The sequence below is a fragment of the Tachyglossus aculeatus genome, chromosome X2 (genome assembly GCF_015852505.1).
Source record: "Tachyglossus aculeatus isolate mTacAcu1 chromosome X2, mTacAcu1.pri, whole genome shotgun sequence".
Classification (NCBI taxonomy): domain Eukaryota; kingdom Metazoa; phylum Chordata; class Mammalia; order Monotremata; family Tachyglossidae; genus Tachyglossus; species Tachyglossus aculeatus.
This window is the reverse complement of record NC_052100.1, coordinates 12,389,439-12,411,837: the sequence shown is the minus strand read 5'-3', so window position 1 is coordinate 12,411,837 and position 22,399 is coordinate 12,389,439. Positions and strand designations below refer to the sequence as shown.

At 53.5% G+C, this 22,399-nt stretch overlaps 1 protein-coding gene across 6 annotated transcripts in view; it reads right to left on the bottom strand.

Annotated features, from left to right (window-relative positions):
- MFSD12 (major facilitator superfamily domain containing 12) overlaps nt 1-19,491 on the bottom strand; it is a 40,978-nt gene extending 21,487 nt beyond the window's left edge. For 4 of the 6 annotated variants that reach the window (XM_038770743.1, XM_038770744.1, XM_038770745.1 and 1 more), the window contains exons 1-8: nt 19,022-19,491; nt 12,398-12,608; nt 11,623-11,755; nt 11,061-11,261; nt 10,669-10,761; nt 10,326-10,418; nt 9,816-9,986; nt 9,361-9,455 (exon numbers count right to left, since the gene is read on the bottom strand). In XM_038770743.1, the coding sequence (XP_038626671.1) occupies nt 9,361-9,455; nt 9,816-9,986; nt 10,326-10,418; nt 10,669-10,761; nt 11,061-11,261; nt 11,623-11,755; nt 12,398-12,608; nt 19,022-19,283 (1,259 nt within the window). In that variant the 5' untranslated portion in view covers nt 19,284-19,491. Of the gene's footprint in view, nt 1-8,526; nt 8,844-9,104; nt 9,236-9,360; nt 9,456-9,815; nt 9,987-10,325; nt 10,419-10,668; nt 10,762-11,060; nt 11,262-11,622; nt 11,756-12,397; nt 12,609-19,021 lie in introns of those variants that run through there. The other 2 variants (XM_038770747.1, XR_005457176.1) reach the window with 2 other exon arrangements.
- Nucleotides 19,492-22,399: the final 2,908 nt, after the last annotated feature.

Here is a 22,399-nt window from a genome sequence, read left to right as displayed (position 1 = left end):
AAGGAGCTTAGGATCTACTTGGAGAGAAGTGGGGGCAGGAAAATGAGGCCAGGGCAGAGTCAAATGAGGTGGTGGTGGGAGAGCTGTCTGGCAGCTGCGTGCCTGGGCTAAGGGGAGGAGTTGAATCACTAAGAGGAGGAGCCAGGGTGTCACGCTACCCAAGCAGTAGGATGGGAGCGAGACACAGCGAATAGTTTCTGACTGCAGGGCGGGGGGTGGGTAGTTCTCTGCTCCAAAGTTTCAGCGACTTAATGGAAAAGTTCAAGCCCATTTCCTGGCCCTGGTCATGCGGAGCTGGGAAGAGAGGTACAGTACAAAGGGCTGGAACGCCAGTGGAGCTTCCCCTCCCCCTCGAGGCTAGACACAACCCCACCCCGAGCCAGAACAGAAGAATTGTGCAAGAGCCTGGCCACTTGATTGGCTTCCCGTTTCCCACCCAGCAGGAATGGTGACAAGTCATCCTGTCTATCCCCCTGCCTCCCTAAACTGTCCAGAACAGAGCAGACTCTTCCAGGAAACGGAATGTCACACATCCTCTTTAAAACTTTTGGAGGAAGTGAAGGAATGGACCATCCAATAATAATAATAATAATAATGATGGCATTTGTTAAGCGCTTACTATGTGCAATGCACTGTTCTAAGCGCTGGGGGAGGATACAAGGTGATCAGGTTATCCCACGTGGGGCTCAGTCTTAATCCCCATTTTACAGATGAGGTAACTGAGGTACAGAGAAGTTAAGTGACTTGCCCAAGGTCACACAGCTGACAATTGGTGGAGCCGGAATTTGAACTCATGACCTCTGACTCCCAAGCCCGTGCTCTTTCCATCGAGCCACCAATCCAATCAATACCTCTGACCCTCTTATTCATGGTATGATCCTCTCCTGCTATTACTTTCAGTTTCATTATCCTGAAGGAATAAAGTTCCTATGCCCCCCTCTCCCTTGCTAGGAGGAGGGGTACTTCCTTTGGTTTTCTTTCATGTTTCCTTCAGTTTCTAGACTGTAAACTTGTTGTGGGCAGGGAACGTGTCTACCAATTCTGCTGTACTGTACTGTCTCAAGTACTTAGTTCGGTGCGCTGCACACAGTAAGTGCTCAATAAATACCACTGATTGATTGATTTCAGGGTGGCGGGAGGAGGCCCTCATCCTAGGGAACAACAGTTCAGAATACATGTCCCCTCTCGGACTGCATCTTTCCAGACTGAAGATTCCTAATCCTCTGGCCCCTCCCTCATCCAGGCTGCCTTCTCGCTCCCTTCGCCGTCTCTCTCCCGTCCTCCCCACGACGGAGGCCACCGGACCCGCCCCCCACCACCCCGGGGTCCCAGGGGCAGGCGAACCGTGGTCGGAGAGAGGGGCGCAACTCCGCCTTTGGCTGGATTTTCTAGGCCCTTCCTGGTGAGGCCCGGGGTCTGGCTGGTAGCGTCCATGCTCAGCCCTGGAATTAGCCTTTACGGGTTCAGCCCGCGTGGGGTCTTCCTGCTCTCCTGGCTAGTGAGGACGTTGGGGTAGGTGCAAAGCCCCCCAGGATGATGTCCTGTTGAATCAGGACAGAGGAATAGAGCAGGAGGGAGGACCTTGGCTGGCCCTGGAGTTAGTGATTCTCTCCCAGAACCCTCTTCTCCCTTTGACTTCAGTCCTAAAGTCAAACTATCCTGAAGCATCCTGCCCAAGCGGTGCCAGCTCCACTTATCTCATTTACTTAACCCGGGTCCTCTCCTCTCCAAGGATGGCATAAGGGAGTCAGGGGAAGGAGTGGCTGCCTCAGAGAAACTAACATTTCTGGCCCCGAGGATCCATAAGAACAGGAGACGGGACACCACTCATCGGCCCTGGGGGGGGAGTTCAGGCTTTCCCGATATGGAGTCCAGAGGGGTCCTATCCAACCCCATCCAATGCAGCAATCTCATCCCCATGACCCCTCTCTGCTCTATTCTGCAAACCTCAATCCATTTGACATGAACTGAAAGCACCCATAGCCCCCAACTGAAGAAACCAAAATACTGTATTCAAGGCTTCCCCACCCAATGCCTGTATATGGCAGCGAGAGATCCCATGCCCAAGCAGACAAGGGACAGGGGGAGGTCTAAGAGGTGGGGAAGGAGGAATCCATGCCCTTACCACGTTGTTTGCTGTCCAATGCCTACCCATCCACACACTCACAAATACCCCAAAATCTGACAGCTACTCAATCTGTCACCACGTATTCAAACTCTCATCGAATCCTGTTGGTCCTGCCTCTACAACACTGCTGAAATCCCCCTTTTCCGCTCCATCCAAACTGCTACCACGTTGATCCAAGCACTTATCCTATCCCGCCTTGATTACTGCATCAGCCCCCTTGCTTACCTCCCTGCCTTCTGTCTCTCCCCACTCCAGTCCATACTTCACTCCGCTGCCCGGATCATTTTTCAGTCTACCATTTCCCCACTCTGCGCTACAGCACTTATGCATGTATCTGTAATTTTACTTATTTTAATTGATGTCTGTTTACTTTTATTGATGTCTGTCTCCCCCTCTCTAGACTGTAAGCTCGTTGTGGGCAGGGATTGTCTCCATTGCTGTATTGTACTCTCCCAAGCACATAGTACAGTGCTCTGCACACGGTAAATGCTCAATAAATACGATTGAATGAATGAATGAAGAACCTCTAGTGGTTGCCCATCCACTTTTATATCAAGCAGGAGAGAGAGGGAGTAGGGGAAATGAGGGCTTGGTCAGGGACCGCCTCTTGGAGATGTGATTTTAAACAGGCTTTGAAGGTGGGGACAGTGGTATTGTCAGATATGAGTGGGGAGGGAGTTCCATGATCACCTTGCCCCCCCACCTTACCTCTCTGCTTTCCTACTACACCCAATCTACACACTTGGCTCCTCTAATGCCAGCCTACTCACTGTACCTCCATCTCATCTATCTTGCCGCCAACCCCTCACCCACCTTCTGTCTCTAGCTTGAAACTCCCTCCCCCTTCATATCCCACAGACAATTACTCCCCCCACCTTCAAAGCCTTATTAAAAGCACATCTTCTCCAAGAGGCTTTCCCCAACTAAGCCCCCATTTCCCCTAATCCCGCTCCCTCCGCGTCCCCCTTGCACTCAGATCTACGCACCCCACAGCACTTATTTACCCCACTCCTGGCCCCACAGCAGTTATGTCCATATCCATAATTTTAAAGTCCATCTATCCCTCTAGACTGTAAGTTCTTTGTGGGCAGGGAACGCACTTACCAACTCTCTTATATTATACTATCCCAAGCATTTAGTACAGTGATCTACACACAGAAAGAGCTCAATAAATACAGTTGGTTGATTGAACAATGGCCCTAAGTGGCCTTAAGAACAATGGGGATTGTGCAGGTTTTGACAAAGGGCAGTGTGCCTGCCTCACAGACACAGAAGCAGAAACATATCTCGCCCTGCACATTCCCTTCCCCCAATCCTGCAGCAACCACCATTACAGAACACCCCTCCACCACAGACCCAACCGTCTCAAGAAAGAGAAACAGATGCACAACTTTAGATATTGGCCACAAGTCCCTCGAGCAACCCTGCTTCCAGCAGGAAGGAGATGTCGTCTCTGGTCACCCCACAATGCCACCACAGCCAGTCCAAGGAGCCCACCCCCAGGGGTTTAAATTAAAAAAAGTCACTCACAGGTTGGGCCTGACAGCGCTAGAGTCAGCCTGAGGCGTCACTGGTCCCTGCCCCTCCATCCCGCCAGACCGCAGTGGGCTCTTGCTTAGTCTGGGCCCAGTCCCCCAGCCCGAAGGTGGAGAACTGAAGAGTTCAAAGCTCGAAGGCTGCAGGCCTTGCCCCACCCTTGAAGAAACCGAGGAGCCAGGGACGAGTCCTTCTAGTTTAAGACTCAGCAGGTCCTAATCACAGAGCCACTGATAACTCCCCGTTCCTGTGGAAAAGGCAGGCATTTCTGGAGAGGATTGGGGGGGGGGGGAGGAGGGAGGGGGTCACTGAGGTCACTGCCTGCCTCATGACTTCTTTTGAAACCATCCTGCCCCTTCCCCACTTCTCCTCAAATGTGTCCCCCACACTAAGAGCTGCCCTGACAGAGTTGTGCAAATCTTTTGAGTGTAGGAGCACACGGCCTCAGGAGTTTATGGGGTTAGAAACCTGAAGGAGGGAGGTGGCAGGGAATGTGTCTGTTTATTCTGGTATTGTACTGTCCCTAGTGCTTAGTACAGTGCTCGGCACACAGTAAGCTCTCAATACGATTGACTGACTGATTGCCATTTAGGAGAGTGGGTCTGCATGGACCTCGTGTACTGAATGCGTGCAAGAGGACATACTATGATAGATATAGCCTCAATCACTTCCCCTAATGCAGGCAGCTGCAGTGGCAGGGGCCACCCAAAGCACAGAGAACCCATGAGCCAAGGATGATGCTTGCTTTGCTCAGAGGCCAAGCTCAGCTTCATTAACCCTATGACCATTTAATCACTGGGGGGGTTGGGGAGGGAAGGACAGGGGAGAAGGCAGTGTTTGAAGAAAGCACAGGGAGGGAACTGGGAACCCGGCAGAATTAAGGGGCCATAAATGATCTGCGATCCCCTTGTAATATTAACACACTTTCATCCACCGAGTGCACGCATTTGTTCATTCTCTCTCTCTCTCTCTCCCCACCCCGAAGCTCCTCCTAGCCCATGATCAGGAAGGAGAGGGTTAAGGAAGCCCCAGGTTGACTTCACAGGCAGAAGGAAGCTGTTAAAAGGTATGGGAGCAAGCAGAAGGGCCAAGTCCTCCAAGGGAAGGGTGTGGTGGGGAGAAGGGAAAAGGAGGGGAGAAGGGGGCATCTGTCTCTGGGCCCCAGAGAGTCCACCCAGGGCATGGCAATTCAGGCTTACCAACACCTGCGTGCAGGCATCCCCACAAACCAACTCATCCCTTAGACTGGTGGGTGATGAAAGATACAGGGCGCACTGAGCAGTAGCTCACCAGAGCAATCATCATTGTGGTGTTTGTTAAGCCCTTACTATGTGCTGAGCATTGTACTAAGTGCTGGGGTAGACACAAGTTAATCAGGTCGGGCACAGTCCCGGTCCCACACGGGACTCGCAGTCTAAGTAGGAGGGGGAATAGGTGTTGAATCCCCATTCTACAGAAGAGGCAACTGAGGCAAAGAGAAGTGAAGTTACTTGTCCAAGGTCAGATAGCAGACAACTGGCAGGGCCAAGATTAGAACCCAGGTCCCCTGCTTCCCAGGCCCGTGCTCCTTCCGCTATGCCTCGCTGCCTCTGAGTCATCTGGGGATGGGTCAGACCATTGCTGCACAGTAGTCCAGGGTGCAAGGGACAAGTCACACGGCAGAACAGTCCCTAGGGCATCCGAGGAAAGAACCTTATTTCAGGAAATAAGCTGGACAAGGACAGGCCAATGGTGCCACACCCACAGTTCAGCTCTGGAGGGGCAGACTCCAGCTTGGAGCGGCAGTTGGGGTGGAGGGGCAAAGACAGGGGAACTGAGCAGGAGCCACACGAGGGCTAGCTCACAAACTCTTTGCCAATATCCACTTTACAGGCACCTCCCAGACCCAGTGGGTTCTAGCATATATAGCATAGCAATGGTATTTACTGAACACTTGCTCTGCACAGAGATCCCTGTCCACAAGGAGCTTACAGTCTAGAGGGAGAGACAGACATTAACGTAAATAAAAGGGGAAATTAAGTAGAGTATAAAGATATGTGCATTAGTACCACAGAGCTGAAGTGAGTATCCCAGTGTTAAAGGGAAATAATAATAAAAATGATGATGGTATTTGTTAAGCGCTTACTATGCGCCAAGACTCTTCTAAATGCTGACGTAGATACAAGGTGATCAGGTTGTCCCACTTCGGGCTCACCATCTTAATCCCCATTTTACAGATGAGCTAACAGGCACAGAGAAGTTAAGTGACTTGCCCAAAGTCACACAACTGACAAGTGGCGGAGCCAAGATTAGAACCCACGAATTCTGACTCCCAAGCCCGGGCTCTTTCCACTAAGCCATGCTGAGTACGGCTCTGATTGGGAAGGTCTCTTAAGGTGTGATTTTAGAAGGTGGGGAGAGTGGTGGACTGTCATATACGATGGGGAAGGGAGTTCCAGGCTGGAGGGAGGATGTGGGCAAGGGGCCAGCGGTGAGACAGACGCTATCAAGGTACAGAGAGTTGGTTGGTGTTAGAGGAGTGGAGTGTGCAAATTGGGTCGTAGTACGTCAGTGAGGTGAGGTAAGAGGGAGAGACTTGATTGGCTTTAAGGCACTCAATGGTGAGGAGTTTCTGTTTGAAGCAGAGGTGGATGGGCAACCATTGGAGGGTTTTGCAAATTGGGGAGTTATGAACTGAATGGTTTTTCAGAAAAATGATCTAGTCAGCAGAATGAAGTATGGACTGGAGAGGGGAGAGACAAGAGGCAGGGAGGTCAGGAAAGAGGCTGATGCAGTAACAGCAGGAAATGGTAAGCACTTGGATCAGTGTGGTCACTGTTCGGATGGAGACCAAAGGCAGATTCTAGAGATGTCGTGAAGGTAGATCTGAGAGGGTTTCGTGAAAGATCGAATGTGTGAGCTGAATGAGAGATGAGTCGAGAATAATGCCAGAGTTATGGGTTTGTTAGAGAGGGAGGATGATGGTAGGAAAGTCACAGGGGAGGGCAGGATTGGGTGGGAAGATGAGTTCTGTTTTAGACATATTAAGTTGGAGGTGTCAGAGATTTCCCGAAATCAGGAGGAAATGTGAGACTGCAGAGAGGGAGAAAGGTAGATTTGGAAATCATGTGCCATTGGGATGGCAGTTGAAGCTGTCTCTCCCTACTCCAATCCATTCTACACCCAAGGGGAGTGGGTGTAGATGGAGAATAGAAGGAGATCCAGAACTGAGCTTTGAGGGACTTCCAGAGTTAGAGGGTGGGAGGCAGAGGAGGATTCTGCAAAACAGACTTAGAAGGAGTGGTCAGAGGAGAACCGGGAACAGAGAGTGTCAGTGAAGCCAAGATTAGATAATGTTTCCAGTGGAAGGGGGTGGTCCAGTGTTGACGGCAGCAGAAAGGTCAAGGAGGATTGGGTTGGAGTAGAGGCCACTGGATTTGGCAAGGAGGTTGTCATTGGTGACATCAGAGAGGGCCATTTCTGTCAAGCGGGAGGAAGCCAAATTGCAGGAGGTCAAGGAGAGAATTGAAGGAGAGGGAGTAGAAGCAGTGAGTGTAGACAACTCACTCAAGAAATTTGCAGAGGAATGGTAGGAGGGAGATGGGGCGATAACTGTAAGGTGGCATGGGGTCCAGGGAGAGGTTTTTTTTAGGATAGGGGATACATGGGCATGCTTGAAAGCAGTGGGGAAGAAGACATTGGAAAATTAGGAGTTGAAAATGGCAGTTGGAGGGAAAAGGGAGGGGTCGATTTTAAGAGGAAGTGGGAGATCTCTTGAGATACTGTTGGAAAAAATGGGAGAGTCAAAGAGGGGGCAGGAGGAGGAGGGGACTGGAGAGGAGCAAGGGAGATTTTAACGAGAGCCCGTCTAATAGTTTCAATTTTATCTCTTGCCCGCGTGGCCAGGTCACTGGGGCAGGAGACAGGGGAGGTGGGGGGACAGGCGGTTTAAGGAAGGAGTTAAGTGCTTATTATGTCAGACACTGCTGGGGTAGATACAAGACAGTCAGGCTGGACACGGTCCCTGTCCCACATGGGGCTTAGTCTTAATCCCCATTTTACAGATGAGGTCACTGAGGCCTTGACAAGTTGAGTGGTTTGCCCAAGGTCACACAACAGACAAGTGGCAGAGTCAGGATTAGAACCCAGGCCCTCTGACTCCAGGCCCAGGTTCTTTCCATTAGGCTACGCTGCTTCTGGGCCTCACTGGCCCACATGGGGCCAAAGAGCTGTGTGCTCGAGTGGAAACCCGGGTGGGTGAGGAGCAGGCTGGCGCCATCAGTCCAGCAGGCAGCCAATCTGGCTCCAGTGGGGCCAGTCAACTGGGTCATCCTGGCCGGAGGCCAGGCTTGCCCCAGCTCGGACATCTGCAGAAGGCAAGGGAGACTTTCCCACCTGTCCCTTCTGCCCCTTCAGCTGGAGGAGTGGCAAGGAGACAGAAAAAGGGAAAAGAATCCGAAGAATATGGAAGTGAAGATGTCTCCGACCCCTTACCACCAGGCCACAAAAGACTCTCAAAGCAACCGCTTAGATGCTACCAGGGCACCAGAGCCTGTCCCCAGGTGTGCCGAGACAGGAGCCTAGGTCCCAGAACCACCCTTGTCACTGGAGATAAGGTCCAGTCCCAGCACACTGGCATTCAAGACTGGCCGGAGCGCTCCCAGTTGCCACACACAGACACACCCCCTCTGACGGCAAGGAATCCAGTCAGTTCCCTGCTGTACTCTCCCAACTGCTTAGTTCTGGGCTCCACCCAGAGGGCACCGAAATACTACTGAGCAATCCTCCCGTCAGCCAGAATCCCAGTCAGGCATCCCTGAGAAAGACCTAACAGAGGGGAAGAAACCAAGCACAAAGAAGAAGCACAGGCAGAGGGCAAAAGGTGGGTCCGGAGATATATTGGAGACCTTCTGGCCTTTACATTCACATGGCACAAATTGGGGAGTGTTACAGCATCGCAGGGCTGGGCCTGGGCAGTGCACGGAGAGTTGGAAGGGGATCCTAGTCCAGGAGGGCAAACTACAGGCCCCATGGAGGGGCCAGGAGAATCTCTGGTTCCCACCCCCCTTGCAGGGGACAGTGGGGATGTGGATCCATCCTGGCCCCACAGCCCCGTTAGGGCTCTCATCCCCCCTCGCCCCCGGCTCCCACCCTTTCACCCCGGCTAAGTCGTTTCAGGGTTTAAGTTCTGCAGGATCCCCTGAAAGAGAAAGTGGGGAGCAGGGGTTAGCGCCAACACAGGGAGTGCCTTGCCCTGCACTCCCACCTCCCCCACCCGGCTTTCAGAGGCCTCTGGCCCCGACTCCCAGCTGATGTGTGCCAGTCTCGCCTGTGGGCTGGAGTGGCAGCAGCTTCGGGAGGGCTAGATACAGACCCTTACCCCCGGCCCCAGAGTGGGGGAACGCGGGGATGGTAGGGGTGGGGGGCAGGGGGGAAGGATGGAGAAGGAATTAGCACTCACAGAATCGGACTCGGATGGGCCAGATGATGATGGAGCATAAGCAGAGTGTGGCAACCATGCCCATGCCCCCCGTCACCACCACCATCACCCAGTGGTAGAAGGTGATGCAGACTGGACAACACAGCTCCGTCCTGGGGGTGGGGGGGGTGCGGGTGCAGGAGGAGAAGAGCTCTAGTCAAGGGAGGCAACCCTCCAGGACCCCAAGCCCACAGACCTCTGCCCAGGCACATGCCCCTATAGGCCCCAGGGCACTCACGGGCAGGGGTGCAGGTTCTGGATGACCATCACAGCCAACCCGTTGGCCACCTTGTCTGTGAAGCTCATGGCCCCATACACGAAGGCCCCACTGTGCTGGAGAGACACATGGAAGGGACGGGGGGGGAGGTCAATGACGATCCTCACTCCAGAGCCTCCCCCCTCCCCACCCCACCACCACCGGCTCAAGGGGCCCAACCGCCCCTCGCCACAATGGACCCGAGCCAACCCTGAATCTAGCTGCTTCCCTGCCTGTCAAACCCTCACTTGGCTCCAGAAGACGGGAGCCGGCACTCTCTCGGAAGCCCACGAGGGATCGCTCACTCAATGCTCAGGTCTCCGAGGAGAGGAAGGAGGCAGCCCAGTCTTTCCAAGATTCTCTGGAGTTCCCCTCTCCCAGCCCTCAAAATCAGGCGGCCACAACACCCTCTATGCCTCCCCGCCCCAAACACCTACCGTGTGGGGCCCAATGAGGTCAGCTGTCATCGACAGAGAGGTGACCAGGATGGTGGCAGAGCCCACACCCAGCAGCACAGCTGCCCCATAGATGAGTACCCCTAGCCGGTCAACTAGAGCCACCCAGGAGGCAAAGACCAGGATCACCAGGACACCAGCAAAGTAGGTCAGCTGTTTGTGGGAGAGGGAGAGGGAGAGACAGAAAAAACAAAAGCAGAAATCGTTACTTACAACCTAGGCCTCTTACCCCAAGTGCTCAGCCCTTGCCAAGGCAGGGCCCAGATGTCTGGGGAAGTGGGAAGGAGGGTGAGGCCTGGGCAGAGCTGGAGGCATGATCAAAGCTGGGAGAGGGGTCACCACTGCCAAAGTATTGGCGGGGAAGGGAAGATACAGGGTAAGATTGGGTTTTTTTGAGGGGGTTCAGGGAGACGGGGGAGGGAAAGGGGAAGGGACTGACCCTTCAGAGACCCAGATCTAAGGTGCCAGCTCTGTTCCTTCTGTTCTACTCACATTTCTCCCAATCCACTTGTTGACAGGCTTCATGAGGAAAGAGGAGAGGAAACCACTGATGTACATTACCAGAGGAATGGTGGCAATGTATTTCTGCAAAAAGAGGCAGGATTCAGCACCATCAAAGAGGGGAGGGGGGCTCCGTCCCTCTCTCCAGGGGAAGCTCCTCTCCACAAGCCCAAGGGCACCAGCCCCACAACAGCCTCTCTGGCCCACCACCTCAAACCAGGAGTCAAGGGACCAGTCTTTCCTCCCAGCAGCCCGGGGTGATGTGGAAAAAACACAAAACCGTTGTGGAATGGGCCCGAGGGAGACTGACCCCACAAGCCCGCCCCTCCCTCACCTTGGGCAGCAGGAGTGAGTTGGTGAGATACATGGCGATGTAGGTTTGGGACAGATTGACAATGAGCCGAGTAGTCATATATAGTAACCCCACCTGCGGAGACAAAGCAGGGGACAGGGCCCCACCCTTGGTTCCCTCGGGCCTCTAAGGGCTGAGTGCAAGGGGCCAGGGCTGGAGTTGGAGGAAAGTGACCTTCCCCCTTTTGGAGCGCAGAGGACAGAGGGTGTTCTTAGCCCATCAGATAGGGGAGGCGACAATGAAGCAAGGGTTGGAAAGAGATGGACACCCTCCCAGGGGGTGGGGGAAGGCCGCTTTCAACCCCTTCTCTCTCTCTCTCTCTCACACACACCCCCCCCCCCCACACACTCACCCCACCCCATCTTGGCTCAGACCTGATAAAAGGCAGGCTCTCTCAGCCAGTGTTTCCAGAGCAGCAGGGGCTGAGCAGGGGGCTTGGGGGCAGCAGACAGCAAGGGGGTACGTTCAGTGGTTTCTGGCACCTCCCTCAGAGGGGAGGACCTCTTCTCTTTGGTGCCCACATGGAACAGGAGGGAGAAGACAGCACCAACCCCAACCACAATTAAAGAGAGGTTCTGCAAGGGGCATGAGAGATGGACAAGACAAAGTTACTGTGGTGAAGCTGACTCCATTCTGACTCCTTGAGGGGTCAAATCCTAGGAAGGAAGGGATATGCAAGCTAGGTATGTAGCCCCGTCGAGGGGGTCAGGGGAATCGTGCAGCCCCTGGGATGTGGGTCTCACCACCTTCAACACCCCCAAAACTGGGTGTCTGAGATGAAGTTGGCTTTCTAGCTGCAAACCAATTCCCAAGCCCCTGAGCAGGGAACTCCTAAACGCAAGGATTGCTGGCACCCCCTCCTCCTGCGCACACCTTCGCCCCACTCCCACCACACCCCCATAGCCCATAGCCCTGCCAGGATACCCGGCCACTCACCCGGAAGACAGGAATGTCATGCTGCCCCAGCTGCTCAGTGCTGCCAGGTGACTGGGGCTGGCCCCTCTCAAAGTGCAACAGCAGCCAGGCTGCCCCATATACGACAATGTTGGCCATGACCGTGAAAGCGTACCTGGGAGCAGGGAAAAGGCTAATCCAAGCCACCCTCCCTCCAGATTTCCAGACCAGCCTATATCTTAGCCCTTTCCCCTCTCCAGGCTTGGTCTGGGATCCGAACCCCAACGTGGGACTCATAGGCTGAGGCTGGTCGGTTCCCCAAAGCTACAGACCAACACTCCACCAATCTCGACCTCACCGCTGCACGCCCGGCACGCACCCCCCTCCCCCAACCTCCTCTTCCTCCACCACCAACGGTTCACAGCTTCCTCACAGCTGGGCTTGGGACAGAACTGCAGGATTTGTGGGGGGTTGGGGGATGGAGGAGGAGATGGAGAAGGGAAAAGATGAGGTCACAGGCAGAGCCTTGCAGCTTGAAAGAGATGATCTAGTTGCAGGGTGACGGGCCCCTCTGGAACATTACCACAGAGGAAACCTGAGCCCTAAGAGCCAGGCATCTCCCCACCCCCAGGCTGTGGTTCTACCCATGTTGGGTAACGGTGGCTCAGCCGTTGGGGAAACGGAGCTCTGATCTGCAGCCAAGGCTTAGGTAGGGAGGTAGAGGGGAAAAGCACCCAACTCCCAGAGGGCCCCTCCCCTACACCGCCTCCAGGGCGAGGGGAAGCCCAAGCCCCCTGAGGCCAGGGGGCCCGGTTACCTGAAGGCTGTGAGCTCCACCTTGTCGTGGTCATTAGTGACTAGCTCGGGGATGAGGGCCAGGTGGGAGATCTGCGTGGCTGCCCAGCCAAACTGGAAGATGATGACAAAGGGAGCGTAGTAGAAGAGGCTGGCCCATTCCGGAGTGGACTTCCCACAACCCAAGCAGGGGTTGAAGATGAAGGGGAAGGACAGGAGGACGCTCACTGTACCTGGGGTGAGGAGAGACGGAGGGATCGGTCATCGGGGTAGGCAGGCAGCCAGCCAGTGGGCACCCAAGCTTCCACCGGCCCGGTCACCTCCTCCGCACGCACCCTTGCCCCACCCACTGCTCCCAGGGGAGAGAAATCTCAGGTTTGGTCTTTGAAAACAAGTCAAGCTAGGCCTCAAAACAGGAGCTGCTTGAGGCTCAATGGTCAGGATGCATGTGAACAAGCGTGTGTACACACACACTCCCTCTCTCCTTCCATCCCTAACCCCTCTGGCCAGATTCCCCTTTTTTTCTGGTCTTAAAAAAAGGCTGCTCACACAGCTGCTTTGCCCCACCCTAGAGTTGGCCGCCTCTTGGGAGAGCCTGCCTGGATCGCTGGGCCGGGGAACCGCATCTCTGTCTTCCCAGGAAGGCTTCTTGGGAAATGCAACTTACTGACCAGGGCTTCTCTTGCTCAACCTGGGCAACCAGGTTAATGATTTCCTTCTTGGGGTTGAAAATAGCCCCCAAGCAATGGAGAAGATATGGAACAACAGATCAAGGTTTCAAAAAATACAGTCAGATTCCCAAACTGGAAGAATGGCAGTGTGGGGCCAGGGAAAGAAAGCCTGTGGTTCTTGGAGAGAAGACCCTCAGTGAAGGTGGCCCCAAGGCCTAGGTCTTGGGTGAGGGCAAGCTGGCTGGCTCTCCACCTGTCAGCTTGGGCTCTGCAGTCCCACCCCAGGGGTGCCCTTATCACTCAGAAGGCATCCATCTCCTGGCGCAGGGAGGATGCCCCAGTAAACACTCAGAGCTTCTCTAACCTAAAAATATCCCAGTGCAAAGTTTCACACTATGCAAGAATGGGGAAGTACGGTCTGCTGGTTAGAGAGGGAGGTGGAGTCAAGTGACCAGGAGTCACTTCCTGCTTCTCAGAAGCTGGGGGGTACAGGGAAAAGGGGTGATCTGGACCGTTTCTCCACCCGCGGCACCGACCAGGTCCTCGCCTCCTCAGGACTCGTGGCTCAGCGGAAAGAGCCCGCGCTTTGGAGTCAGAGGTCACGGGTTCAAATCCCGGGTCTGCAAACTGTCAGCTGTGTGACTTTGGGCAAGTCACTTAACTTCTCTGTGCCTTAGTTACCTCAACTGTAAAATGGGGATTAATACTGTGAGCCCCCTGCGGGACAACCTGATCACCTTGTAACCGCCCCAGCGCTTAGAACAGTGCTTGGTACATAGAAAGCGCTTAATAAATGCCATTAAAAAAAAGGCGGGGGGAGGTGGTGAGGACTCCAGGATCACTCAGCCATGAGGGAGTCTTTAGCGCTGCCCAGAGCCTTCTCGTTGCCTGGAAACTAAGGGTGAGGAGTAAATCAATCGATAGTATTTATTAAGCACTTACTTTGTGCAGAGCACTATACTAAGCGCTTGGGAGAGTACAACAGAATTAGCAGGAGACAGTGGCCCGGAGGGTATTGGGCGCTCACATTAAAGGCTGGCAGCAGCCTGACAGTTATAAACAGGGCACTAATTCTAACTCAGACCCATCCCTGCCGCACATCCCACTGCTGGGGGCTGGGACTGAGACGAGGCAGGTCGATTTTGAAAAACTAACTGGTCAGAAAGACCCAATTTGGAGGCTTCCCGGACTAAAACGATAGCTTCACCACACAGCTGGAAACTCAGGGGACAACAGCCCCATCACAGAGTTGACATCTGTAAAGAAGTAGAAAAGCTGGAGGGGGAAAGGCGCATAGCCTAATGGATAAAGCATTGGCCTGGGAATCAGAAGGGACCTGGGTTCTAATCCCGCTCCCGCTACTTGCCTGCTGTGTGATCTTGGGCAAGTCGCTTACCTTCTCTGTCCCTCAGTTTCTTCATCTGTCAAACAGGAAATGCCTATTCGCCCTCCAGCTTTGATTGTGAGCTCTATGTGTGACAAGGACTGTGACTGACCTGACTGCATTATATCTTCCCCAGTCCGCAGTACTTAGTAAGAACTTAATATTACTATTAAAGGACTGATAGCACGGAGCTGAGTAAACTTTAAATGGTCCCCAATTAGTTTCCTCAATCACATGACTTTTTTATGGTATTTGCTAAGCACCTACTTAGTTTGACGCTGCGTCAAACACCGTTCTAAGCACTGGGGCAGGTATAAATTAATTAGGTCGGGCACAGTCCCTGTCCTGCATGGGGCTCACAGTCTAAGAGGGAGAACAGGTACCCCCATTTTACAGTTGAGGAAACTGAGGCACAGAGAAACTAAGTGACTTGTCAGAGGTCACTTAACTTAGTGCCGGGGGCTCCCGGTTACCAAATTAAGTTTCTCCTGATCAGCTATTCCGCGGAGAAACTTATCTGAGCCACCAGCAGCTAGCTTCCTCTGGGGAACCCGGGCCAGAGAGTGACCCAAGACGCCCTAGCACTTCTCCCCTCCACGGCCGAAACCCAAGTAAGTCCCAGGACCCATCCCCATTCCGTTACAGGCAGCTGCACCAACTCAGCCCCAGCACCTTCAACAGGTAGTGGGATGGGAGTTCCACTGGTGTTGAAACTGATGATAATAATAATAATAATGTTGGCATTTGTTAAGCGCTTACTATGTGCCAAGCACTGTTCTAAGTACTGGGGTAGATACAGGATAATTAAGTTGTCCCATGTGGGGCTCACAGTTTTAATCCCCATTTTACAGATGAAGTCACTGAGGCCCAGAGAAGTGAAGTAACTTGCCCAAAGTCACACAGCAAACACATGGAGGAGCTAGGAGTAGAACCCACATCTTCGGCCTCCCAAGCCCGTGTTCTTTCCACTAAGCCACGCTGCTTCCTGGGCTCGGTCCCAAGAGAGATGGGAACCCAGTGGCTCAGCTGGGGTGGTAGAAGGGCATTTCACTGGTCCTCAAGACCAGACCAGCCCACACACTCCGCTCCTCTGCCGCTAACCTCCTCACTGGGCCTCGTTCCCACCTGTCCCGCCGTCGACTCCTGGCCCACATCCTACCTCTGGCCTGGAATGCCCTCCCTCCTCACATCCACCAACCTAGCTCTCTTTCCCCTTTCAAAGCCCTACTGAGGGCTCACCTCCTCCAGGAAGCCTTCCCAGACTGAGTCCCCCCTTTTCCTCTGCTCCTCCTCCCCTCCCCATCGCCCCTACTCCCTCCCTCTGCTCCACCCCCTACCCGGCCCACAGCACTTGTGTATATTTGTACATATTTATTATTCTGCTTATTTTATTAATGATGTATATATATCTATAATCCTATTTATCTATTTTAATGCTATTGATGCCTGTCTACTTGTTTTGTTTTGTTATCTGTCTCCCCCTTCTAGACTGTGAGCCTGTTGTTGAGCAGGGATTGTTTAAATATGCTGCCGAATTGTACTTTTCAAGTGCTTAGTACAGTGCTTTGCACATAGCAAGCACTCAATAAATACGACTGAATGAATGAAGCATCCAGTGAAATGCCCCTCCACCACCCCAGGTCCCAGGCCCCAGGGTGGGATTAGATTGATTAGTTTGATTGATTGGTTTTGAGACCATTGGATGAATGAATCATCCAATGAAATGCCCCTCCACCACCCCAGGTCCCAGGGTGGGATTAGATTGATTAGTTTGATTGGTTTCGAGACCATTGGATGAATGAATCATCCAGTGAAATGCCCCTCCACCACCCCAGGTCCCAGGCCGGGATTAGATTGATTAGTTTGATTGATTGGTTTCAAGACCACTGGATGAATGAATCATCCAGTGAAATGCCCCTCCACCACCCCAGGTCCCAGGCCGGGATTAGATTGATTAGTTTGATTGATTGGTTTCAAGACCACGGGATGAATGAATCATCCAGTGAAATGCCCCTCCACCACCCCAGGTCCCAGGCCCCAGGGTGGGATTAGATTGATTAGTTTGATTGGTTTCGAGACCATTGGATGAATGAATCATCCAGTGAAATGCCCCTCCACCACCCCAGGTCCCAGGCTGGGATTAGATTGATTAGTTTGATTGATTGGTTTCAAGACCACGGGATGAATGAATCATCCAGTGAAATGCCCCTCCACCACCCCAGGTCCCAGGCCCCAGGGTGGGATTAGATTGATTAGTTTGATTGGTTTCAAGACCACTGGATGAATGAATCATCCAGTGAAATGCCCCTCCACCACCCCAGGTCCCAGGCCCCAGGGTGGGATTAGATTGATTAGTTTGATTGGTTTCAAAACCATTGGAACTTCCGTCCAGTTGGAGATGCTGGGTCAGAGTCAAGCCAGGACTGCTGGCTTCCCAAAACGACCCTGAGAGGACAGTGATGACACAAGCTAAATGAGGCATTCTGCCCCTCCTTCACCTTCAGTGACTTGGAAGAGGAGAGGTCATGACCCTCTTTGGGTGTCACTTGGGAGACTTATCATTTAACTCCCACATGATTCCGCCACCACCACCACAAACCAAATGGGGTAGAAACTCTAGTCCTCGGCGGGGAGGGGGGGCATCTCTCCACTGAACAGCCGAAAGGAACACGCTCTTCCCTACATCTCTAATCTACGTGAGCTTGGAATGAGATATTTTCTTGCATAACATGTCTCAAGGCCCAATAACTCCGACCCGCAGCCTCACCCTCCTGCCCTTTACCTGTTTCCTCCTTACCCCATGTGGGGCCCACCTGACTCACAGTATTCAGTTGAAGTGCTCCCCCAGGAAGAGAGCAAAGAGAGCGAGCATCAAATTATCTCACGGCCCACTCACCACAAGGCTCCTCAGGGAGAAAAGCGTCAACCCATGTGGAGGTTTTATCAGCCCTTCCCTGTCACCCCTCAGGGCTGCAAGGCCCCTGGCCTGATACTCTGCTTTCATCAAGCAGCTCAAATAGGAATTTGGTAATAGGGAGCCCCCAGCACTATTTCCTGAGCCCCAAACCATGTCCCAGTTTCCTCGAGATTATGCAATGGGGATACTTTACCCACAACATAGTTTTTTCTCCAAATCGGGGAGATGCTTTGCCCTCTCCTCCCCTAATGTAAAGTGGTAGTAAGAGGCCTTAAGTGCTTTCTGTTCACTGAACACCGCGGGGAGAATGGGAATTAGTCACGGTCCCTGTCCCTCACGGAACTCACAATTTTAAGAGACGGACGCGTAAACACAGTTTGTTTTCCAAATCAACGGGCTCACCCAGCTCGGGGATGGTTGCTGGACGTCCTGACTCCTGTATCCCTTGCGACCATTCCAGGGCCAAGCCTTTATGGCCCCCCTGCTCTCCCCGAAAGGGGTGAAGAGCAGCTCCCTTTCCTACCCGCTGCCTCAGTTTCTCCTCCCGGGACTGGCTGGCGGCTTTTCCCTCCTTTCCTCGGGGCAGAGTGGGTTAAGAGACAGTCGGCTGCAGACTGTTAGTTACTGTTTGTTAAGGCCCCTTCCGCCCTCCCTCCTCAGGCCTGCGCAGCCCCAGGAGCGTCACCGGCCTTAAAATTTGGAGTGGTTGCCTTGGGAGCGGAAAAGGCGGGGAGGTGGAGGGAGAGGAAGGCACGGATTTCGGGAGAAGGGCTCAAGGGAGAGAGGGCAAAAGGGTGGGGATTCGGGGAGGCGGTCGGGCGTCGTTTCTATTCCAAACCTCGCAGAAAGAAAGAGAGAGCTCTGTCTGCCAGACATCTTTTGGAGTATCAGGTCCCCATATCCCTCACCTCCCTTCTCTCCTTCTACTGCCCAGCCCGCACCCTCCGCTCCTCCACCGCTAATCTCCTCACTGTACCTCGCTCTCGCCTGTCCCGCCATCGACCCCCGGCCCACGTCCTCCCCCGGGCCTGGAATGCCCTCCCTCTGCCCATCCGCCAAGCTAGCTCTCTTCCTCCCTTCAAGGCCCTGCTGAGAGCTCACCTCCTCCAGGAGGCCTTCCCAGACTGAGCCCCTTCTTTCCTCTCCCCCTCGTCCCCCTCTCCATCCCCCCATCTTACCTCCTTCCCTTCCCCACAGCACCTGTATATATGTATATACGGTTGTACATATTTATTACTCTATTTATTTATTTTACTTGTACATTTCCATCCTACTTATTTTATTTTGTTGGTATGTTTGGTTCTGTTCTCTGTCTCCCCCTTTTAGACTGTGAGCCCACTGTTGGGTAGGGGCTGTCTCTATGTGATGCCAATTTGTACTTCCCAAGCGCATAGTACAGTGCTCGGCACATAGTAAGCGCTCAATAAATACGATTGATTGATTGATTGATTGATATCCGATAGGAACGTATGCTCTGGAGAGTGCCAAGCACCTGTAGGGTATGATTGGAAAAAACCTGTGACGTTCCCCCCCCCCCCCCCCCCTGTACAAAAGGCTGGACAAATGTCACAAAATAGTATGAGGGGGAAGGAATGGGCGGGTGGCAGGGGTCCCTGCGAATGAGATGCCCAACAGTTTGGGGAGGGGCAGTGCCCGGCTCGAGGGGGTCCTTACCGACCAGATGCCAAGCCTTGCGGCGGCCGTAGCGGCCGCAGCCGCCCGACTGGTCCGACTCGTAGCCGACGAGGGGGGTGCAGATGCCATCGGCCACCTGGCCCACGAGGAGCAGGACCCCGGCGCCGCCCGACGTGTAGCCCAGCACCGAGTGCAGATACACCAGCAGGTAGGTGAACCACATGGACGCGCACAGGTCGTTGAGAAAGTGGCCGATGGAGTAGCTGAGCCGGGCCAGGACGGGCAGCGGCGGCCCGGCCATGGCTCCGGCCGCTCCGCGCTAATCCGGGGGTCAGAGGGGGCCGCTCATCCTCTTCCGAGCCGGGACGAGTCAGGGAGCCGTGACAGCCGAGCCCACTCCAGTCCTCCGTCCCTCCCTTTTTTTTTTTTTTTCTTTCTGTCGTTCCCTGTTTCTCGTTCCCGATCCCAGGAGGGTCCTCCCTCCGGCTCCGGGAATCCGCCGGCTGCAAAAGCGAGCTCGCCCGCCGGCGCGGAGGGAAGGGAAAGGCCAGGGAGGGAGGGAGGGAGGGAGGGAATTCCCCCGGATTGGCATGGAAGCTGACCAATCGGGGCAGGGCGCCGGCCGCGCTGCACCAATGGGAAGGAGGGGAGGGTGGCGCTTGGGGGGTCAGTCCCAGCCGCCGCCCCGCCCCGGTTTTCCCGGGAATCCAGCCGGGTCTGCGATCCCGTTTGGCGTGGGAGCAGCTGGGGATTGCGTTGTCCCGTCTCTGATGCCATCGGCAGGCGTCCGGGGTCCGGCCTCACTTGGGCAATCCCGCGGGGAGGTGGGGATGACTCACCTCCCCCTCGCCAGGCTGAGATTCCTCGTATACGGGGCGGCGCGCTAATTCCTGTAATTGCTCTTTAATGGTTATTGGGACCCACAGGTGCCGGAGAAAGGCCGGGACCCGGGCCAGCCCTACCTACCGCCCGCCCTGTCGTTACGTCTTTGCTCTTCTTGTTCAGTCGATCGAGGGGACGTAGTGAGCCCCGACTGTCTGCGGAGCACTGTACTAAGCGCCCGGGAGAGTACAGTGTAGCAGAGTTGATGATGATGGCATTTGTTAAGCGCTTACTATGTGCAAAGCACCGTTCTAAGCGCTGGGGGGGATACAAGGTGATTAAGTTGTCCCACATGGGGCTCACAGTCATCATCAATCGTATTTATTGAGCGCTTACTATGTGCAGAGCACTGTACTAAGCGCTTGGGAAGTACAAATTGGCAACATATAGAGACAGTCCCTACCCAACAGTGGGCTCACAGTCTAAAAGGGGGAGACAGAGAACAAAACCAAACATACTAACAAAATAAAATAAATTGGATAGATATGTACAAGTAAAATAGAGTAAAAAATATGTACAAGCATATATACATATATACAGGTGCTGTGGGGAAGGGAAGGAGGTAAGATGGGGGGATGGAGAGGGGGACGAGGGGGAGAGGAAGGAAGGGGCTCAGTCTGGGAAGGCCTCCTGGAGGAGGTGAGCTCTCAGCAGGGCCTTGAAGGGAGGAAGAGAGCTAGCTTGGCGGATGGGCAGAGGGAGGGCATTCCAGGCCCGGGGGATGACGTGGGCCGGGGGTCGATGGCGGGACAGGCGATTGCGAGGTACGGTGAGGAGATCAGCGGTGGAGGATGAAATTCCTTTTCTCCCTCCCCCTTAGACTGATTGATACTCCTCACCCTGGGCTTCAAGGCTCTCCATCACCTCGCCCCCTCCTACCTCACCTCCTCATTTTACAGATGAGGTAACTGAGGCTCAGAGAAGTTAAGTGACTTGCCCAAGGTCACACAACAGACATGTGTTGGAGCCGAGATTCGAACCCGTGACCTCTGACTCCAAAGCCCGTGCTCTTTCCACTGAGCCACGAGTTGGTAGAGTTGGTAGACACGTTCCCTGCACCCATGGAGCTTACAGTCTAGTGGGGGAGACGGGCACTGAAGTAAATGTACGGAGCAGCGCGCTGTAGTGGATAGAGCGTGGGCCTGGGAATCGGAAGGTCGTGGGTTCTAATCCGGCCTCTGCCACGTGTCTGCCGTGTGACCTTGGGTAAATCACTTCTCCGGGCCTCAGTTACCTCATCTGTAAAACGGAGACTTGAGACTGAGTCTCACGTGGGGTAGAAACGGTGACCAAACCCGATTTGCTTCTATCCAACCCGGTGCTTAGTACAGTGCCTGGCACTGTGAGCGCTTAACAAATACCATAATTAGTATTATTATTACGTAAGGGCTGAGGGGGCGGGGGAATCCACACCTAAGTGCATAGGTGTTTTCTTGTAAAGTGATGCATGGAGGGAAAGAGGACCCTGGATCCAGGGTAGGGGGGAGTAGGAGAGGTGGGGAGAAGTGGGAGGGCAAGGAAGGGGTGAGAGATGGTGGGGGGAAGAGGAGAAGAGAAGAACTAGGCAGTGCTTTCCCACTGTTTTTTTTTCTTCAAAGCCCACTGCCTCCAGGAAGCCTACCCTGATTAAGTGGAGGAGGGAGGGTCTGATTTTTTTTACCCCAACTTGACCCATTAAGGAAGAGACAATTAAAAAAAAAACCCAAAACTACCTACCATCTATTCCAAACCTTGCAAAAAGAAAGAGAGAGCTCTGTCTGCCAGATATCTTTTTGAGTATCAGGTCCCCATATCCGATAGGAACGTATGCTCTGAAGAGTACCAAGCACTTGTAGGGTATGATTGTGAAAACCCTGTGACTTCCCCCCCGCCCCGGTACAAAAGGCTCAACAAATGTAACAAAATAGTATGAGGGAGAAGGAAAGGGTCAATGAAAAGGAAGTCTGGGCTCTTGGTGCACCAGAACTTTCTTTAAACTCCCCCATCCCACACTTCAAGCTCAACAGATCCAAAACTGAACTCCCTATCTTCCTTGCTCAATCTTCTCTGCCAACTAACTTTCCCATTAGTGTCGACAAACTACTATGCTCCCAGTCTCAGAAGCCTGCAGAGCATTATCCTTGACTCCTCCCTGTAATTAAAGCCTCATATTGTCTGTTGTCAAATCCTGTCAATTTTTCTCCCCATAATATCTCCAGGATCCATCCCTTCTTTTCCGTCTAAATAGCCATCACGTTGGGCCAAGCTCTTGTCATATCCTGGCCTCAGGCTCCGCATTGATCTCCCTGCCTCCAGTCTCATCCCTCCCTTCTACACTTCATTCATTCATTCAGTCGTATGTATTGAGCACTTACTGTGTGCAGAGCACTGTACTAAGCGCTTGGAAAGTACAATTTGGCAACAGATACAGCCCCTACCCAACAACGGGCTCACAGTCTAGAAGGGGGAGACAGACAAAAGAAAACATGTAGACAGGTGTCGAAATCGTCAGAACAAATATAATTAAAGCTATATGCACATCATTAACAAAATAAA